Below are 6,292 nucleotides of genomic sequence, written 5' to 3' on the forward strand. Positions count from 1 at the left end.
ATCCATGAACATGATTTCTGCCCGAGTCCCGTCGGATTGCATCAGCTGTGGGGCAGAAGACCACAACTCCCATGATTCCACACTCCGTCACGGTGTCATCACACTACGCCTTTGTCTCTTTGTTTGTTTTGAATACGCACCCTCTAGCGGCGAAAATTACATATTGTGCCTTTAAGCAAACAACAAAAAGCAATATTTAAATCGTAAAACAGAACTAAAAGTTGTCGTACTCTGCCTTTGTGCTTAATATAAATGAAAATAACTTCATTAAATAATTTATTCATTATAATATTATAATTATTGGGTTATATGTGCATACTGCCAGGACAACTTCATAATGAAACAATCTTGAAGATAACGTAATAATTTTAAGATTAATTCAGTATTTTTTTGGACATGTTTTGTGATTCACCCATGATTTGGATTCCTTACTGACCTTTATGGGGAAATCAGGTGACCAGTGGGCAATGGAGCTGTCAGACGGGTCTGGAACCTGCGGCCACAACAGCTTCTTAAGCCTGAAAAGAGAGGCCAGAAAATAATGACTGTAAACACCACACAGCACCATTCACTGTGGGGTTAGGTGATATATCTACTCTTCAAAATACATTACCAATAACTTCTGTTTCTGTATTAAATTAAGCAATGTAAAAAATTCATAATGATTTTAATGCACTTTTCATTTGGGGCAAGTTATTAAAAGAGCATGTCATTAGTTTCACAATCCTATATTTTGCTCCTTCTATATTTTCTATATTTCAACAATCCTTCCATATTTTGAATGGCCACCAGGAACTGTGAAGAAGTGACAAAAAGTAGCATTAAAAGTATCATAAAATTAGTGTGCAGGAGTCTTGCACTAAAGTATACACCTACGGGATGAATAGCTTTCAGTCATATTTGAATATGTACATAATATTTGGTGCATTGTGATCAGTTACATCTACAGTAGGAATCAATTATGCTTGGCATTACTGTCATCAAACCTGATGTGATACTTGCCAGATATACAAAGACGAATGAGAATAAAAGATTTGCCAGAGAAACTGTCAACTTCAATTTAATTGTTTTCTCGCACAATTCATAAGACTAGCTTTATGGTGCATTTTGGTGCCTTTCTTCATTTTGAATGTCAAACAGCACCTGGTTATCATTCACTGTCATTAAAGAGAAAAGAGCAGCATGAACATTCTGCTAAAACATTATGGAGAAAATTATGTTTTGGAGCTTGACAGATGTGTTCACTGTGAACTGTTGTTTTATGGAACAAAATCTGCATCGAAGTAGAAAACATGACTAGTTTTTACTGTATTTTGTTTAATTAATTATTTTAAATGGACTTCTAAATTGTATACAATGTGCACAATTACACATAGTTTACAAAGACTGGCTAGGCTCTATTAGCCAATCTTGTACCAGCATTTGCAGACCAATGCTTCTCTGAAGTGAACAGAAGAGGTGACTTAAAGTTGAATTCTTGCTATGTGTTTCGTTTTGAGTGGTGAAAAGCAGTGACTCACACTTCTCTTTTCCGAAGGCAGAGCATTATGATAAAGACAGTCAGGAACAGGAAGCTGAGGCAAACCACCACAACAATCACCTCCACCTCTCCATCGCCTACAGTCAAGAGAGCATCAGCACAAGTCACATCCTCCAGCCGCTTAAGCAGCTCAACGTACGTGATGGCTTCTTGTTAAAATCACAATGCATCATCGAGCATTTAAGACGAACATTAAAATGAGCATAAAAGACTTACCGTACTTCATAGTTTTGAAAGTACAACCCGTGCCTTTGACAGATCCTGCTTCTGTTGACGCCTCGACGTTAACCACGTAATCAGTTTCGCTGGCCAGATCCATCAGCACGTATGTATGGACATTAGGGCCCACCATCACAGCTGCCAAACACATTCGACACAGATCAGCTTGTGAAGCCTCACACATCACACATGCATCACGCGTTGAACATACATTTGCATTGCTTAGTGTTCCCGATCTCATAGAATATGGTGTAGTTGGTGATGAATCCCCGCTGTCTGTCCAGTGGGATCTCCTTCCACGTCAGCTCGGCACTGTTCTTCTTGGATTTAGTCACTGTGACAGTAGGACCCTCTTCTGGAGCTAGATAAACAACAACAACTGTTATACGAATAGGCCTGTTGCAATAATCAATATATCGATTTATCGCACAATATATGTACATGACCTCGATCATTTTTGGTGACGCAATATATTGCCCATTATATTTACATAAAAATGAATGTCACCATGTTTTTTTGCATTCCACTTGCGCCTGTGTCTTTTGCAGTTTATCGTACTTAACGTGGTGTAATCATGAGGTGCTAGTTCAAATTTAAAAAAATGCCTCTTTCATCTGCAGATATGTCAATGTCAATGTCAATTTTATTTATATAGCACTATTAAAACAACACATGTTGACCAATGTGCTTTACATCATCTCAATATACAAATCAAATAAAGAAAAGAAAAATCACCTAAAACAACAACAATAATAATACAAAAATTATCAACAAGAAGAATACGCCATGGCAAACAAATATGTCTTTAGCTGTACTTTGAAAACATGTACAGAGTCAGCGTCTCTGACATGTAAAGGTAAGCTATTCCAAAGTCTTGGCGCTACTGCCACAAACGCACAATCCCCTTTCTGGCTCAACTTAGTCCTTGGAATTTTAATTGTTGATCTCAACGTTCTTCCATTCTGATACTCAATTAGCAGCTCTGATATATAAGTAGGTGCAAAGCCATGCAAAGACTTATACACTAATCAAAGAAGCTTAAAATCAATCCTATACTGTACCGGAAGCCAGTGTTGAGAAATCAAAGACGGAGTAATGTGTTCATGTTTTTGAATATTCATTAACAGTCTTGCGGCAGCATTTTGAACCTTCTGCAGCCGCAGGATAGATGCTTGACTAATACCCTTGTATAATGAATTACAGTAATCAAGTCTTGATGATATGAGAGCGTGAATTTCAATTTCAAGACTCTTAAATGTCAGACATGATTTAATCTTGGCCAGATTTCTCAAATGAAAAAAACTTGATTTTGCCACATGATTGATCGGAGTGTTCAACTTCAGGGAGCTATCAATACAAACACCCAAGTTTTTAAACGTGTTCTTTGACATACAAAGACAATGGGCCAAAATTAAACTCTACTTCATCCCTGTCTCCTCTGGGGCCGAACACCACAACCTCTGTCTTTTTCTCATTGAGATATAAAAAATTAGAGGCTAGCCATGTTTTTAGATCAAAGAGGCACGGCATAAGGTGTTCTAATCTATTACCATTTGTTAATGGTAAATATACTTGTAAGTCATCCGCATAGCAGTGAAATGCTATGTTGTACTTCTTAAAGATGTCTCCTAACGGAAGAATATACAGTGAAAAAACTGTGGGGGCCAGAATAGAGCCTTGAGGCGCACCACATATAAGCGATGTCAAGTTTGATGTATATGCGCCAAATCTTACTGCCATGCTTCTAGCAGTCAAATATGACTTAAACCAATTTAAAGCTTTCCCCTGAATCCCCACATACTCTTCTAGCCATGAAAGCAGCACCGTGTGATATGGTCTTGTTTAGGGATCTGTGCCTTTGTGCATGTGTACATCTGACTGCTAAGTAGGGATTTAGGGGTTGTGTTTTTGAGCAATAGTGTGCACCCTTAATTTACAGAGAAAAGAAGGTCAGGGAAAAAAATCTGTCAATGGAAAAATCTCCATACAAGTTCTTAGTGCGTTTTTCTTTTTTCTACTTGTTACTTTCCACTTTTTTTATAAAATGTTTATTTACTATTTATTCAAGTTTTTTAAGGTATCTAATATTTTGATACTTAATTTCCATGATCTAAATATTCTTAAAAATGTAAAGTTTGGAAGTGTGTAGGCCTTCTCGCATTACTATGCTGTTATATTATGATTATACATGAAGTGGCATAAAATGGTCTTAAAATGACAATAAAATTGCTTATCGCAATTATTTCTGGGGCAATATATCGCACAGCAAAATGTTGTTATCGTGACAGGCCTATATATGAGTGTGCTTCAGTACATGAGAAAATTGCATTAGACTTCAGATGCATACTTCCTTGTTGAATGTAGGCTGGTCTGGTTACTGGACGTCCTGCTTGGAAGTGCCACATGTGTCCTGAATAATACTTGTAAATTGGATACACTGATATGTTGTACCGCTTGAATTTCTCCAAATCAGCTGGGGAAAGAGGGAAAGACATCTGGTCACCTGCATTTCTCCCAAAACGTTTTGTTTCACAATGAAACTGCAGCAACAGCAGACATCCGTTTCACATTTTCACAGCTTCTATAGCAGACCTGTGACTTTGCTTTGGTAACTATTATAAATTATTTGAAAAACTATATTACCTTTTGGCACTGGGCCAATAGGATTATATTCTGAAAACGTATATTTTTTTAAATGTTATATTTTAATCTTTAGCATTGAGCCAAAAACAGACTGCAAAACTTGCAGTGCTTCCTTTCCTTTGCTTTTGATGTCAAGCCTGCAAAATGAACATGCAATACTTACCTGCTACAGATGTACGCAACATGCCTAATACATACTAAACAAGTTGTTTACTGACAGTGTTGGGTAAATTACTCTAAAAAAGTAAGTAATTACTAGCTACTAATTACATCTTCAACAGTGTAATTAGATTACAGCACTTATTATTCTCTCTAAGATGCATTTAAAGCTTTCTAAATCCCATGTCAACCTCAACCAGTTGAACAATACGAGGATAGACATAAAACTACTCTTTTAATTCTTTCAAATAAACAATGCAAAATTGTATAAATTATTCTTGAACTGACCAGAGAATTTAGAGGGAGGTTACATTAGAAACATACAGTACATTTTAACTTCGATGTTTAATCTACTAGGCTATTGTTTTTATATAGAATTGTTTTATAGTCAATAATTACATCAGAAGTAACTGTAATTAAATGACAGAAAAATTTAAAGTAATCCCTTACTTTATTTTTCAAGGAAAAAGTAATTCAATTTCATTAATTAATTACTTAGTAATGCATTACACCCAACACTGAGTATACATTATAACTTCTACACACAAAATGTAATTGCCAACCCTGGCCCCGCCTCTGCGTTAATTATTTTTAACGCCGTTAAACTGGAAAACTTAATCATCTGCGTTAACGCGCTAATTTTGACAGCACTAGTAAATAAACATGCACAGTTTCCACGTGGGGCCAGCGTATTAGTCAGAGCTTCAGAAAATAGAGAGCTGGTACCATTTAGTGTGGTGATGGTGACATTGTTAGGGACTCTCTGCCAGTCGGCCTGCAGCTCTGTTTGATGCACAGCCTGGGGGATTTTCACCCACTCCAGCAGGTATTCGAAGAGATGTAAGGTGTGATGAAGAGGCAGGACAGCAGTCCACTTCACCTGCAGCTCCGGCTCCGGCTTTTCATCACGCACCGACCAGCTCATATTCTCCACGCCAGGAAGCTCTGCGCAATCACAAACGCTTCACACATTACACCTTCCACATGCCCCTACAAAGCAGTTTTATTAAATATACACTAAACGTATATTTGAAAAATAATTTATTTATACACTACCAAGATTTTGAACTGTAAGATTTTTACTGTTTTTTTAAAGAAGTCTCTTCTGCTCACCAAGCCTGCATTTATTTGATCCAAAGTACAGCAAAAGCAATTATTATAATATCCTAAAACTGCGCCCATCTGTAATCATTGTGTTCCTTTTCCAAGTTAATTTCAACTATTTTGTCATTTCATATTTTATCAGTTATATTATTTTTATTTGTTAGTGTATATCTTATATATTTCAAAGAGAACCTAACAGAGACTGTTAGACATGGCTGACTTTGCACTTCCATCACAACAAATCCATTTATTCTCACAAAAAGCTATCTGGTGGTGAAGTACTCCAGGTGTTTTGGAAAGCGCTCAGTGGCTTTAGCCCCACTGTTCCCTATCATATACAACATAATGTGCAAGTGGCAAATTTTATTCAAAGATTTACAAAAAATCAATTTAAAGCCAACAGTAAATGGCTATTACTGATTCTTCTAGAAATTAAATAAAGATTATTTTGATTATTAAAGTCATTGAAGATTATTTGATCACTTATTTTGAATATCAATATTATTTTAATTTTAAAAAGGAGCAAATTAGCTGTCATTTCGTTTGTTTAGATCAGGGGTGCCCAAACTCGGTCCTGGAGGGCCGGTGTCCTCGGAGTTTAGCTCCAACTTGCCTCAACACACCTGC

General features: G+C 36.6%; 1 protein-coding gene across 1 annotated transcript in view; it reads right to left on the reverse strand.

The window, feature by feature from the left end:
* Positions 1 to 6,292, reverse strand: part of il6st (interleukin 6 cytokine family signal transduce) — a 23,022-nt gene that overhangs the window by 2,932 nt on the left and 13,798 nt on the right. The window contains exons 10-15 of the mRNA XM_016504939.1: positions 5,288 to 5,506; positions 4,107 to 4,232; positions 1,971 to 2,120; positions 1,757 to 1,897; positions 1,521 to 1,617; positions 437 to 518 (exon numbers count right to left, since the gene is read on the reverse strand). Coding sequence (XP_016360425.1) covers positions 437 to 518; positions 1,521 to 1,617; positions 1,757 to 1,897; positions 1,971 to 2,120; positions 4,107 to 4,232; positions 5,288 to 5,506 — 815 coding nt within the window. The remainder of the gene's footprint in view (positions 1 to 436; positions 519 to 1,520; positions 1,618 to 1,756; positions 1,898 to 1,970; positions 2,121 to 4,106; positions 4,233 to 5,287; positions 5,507 to 6,292) is intronic.

This window comes from Sinocyclocheilus anshuiensis, unplaced genomic scaffold (assembly GCF_001515605.1).
Source record: "Sinocyclocheilus anshuiensis isolate Anshui unplaced genomic scaffold, SAMN03320099.WGS_v1.1 scaffold210, whole genome shotgun sequence".
Classification (NCBI taxonomy): Eukaryota; Metazoa; Chordata; class Actinopteri; order Cypriniformes; family Cyprinidae; genus Sinocyclocheilus; species Sinocyclocheilus anshuiensis.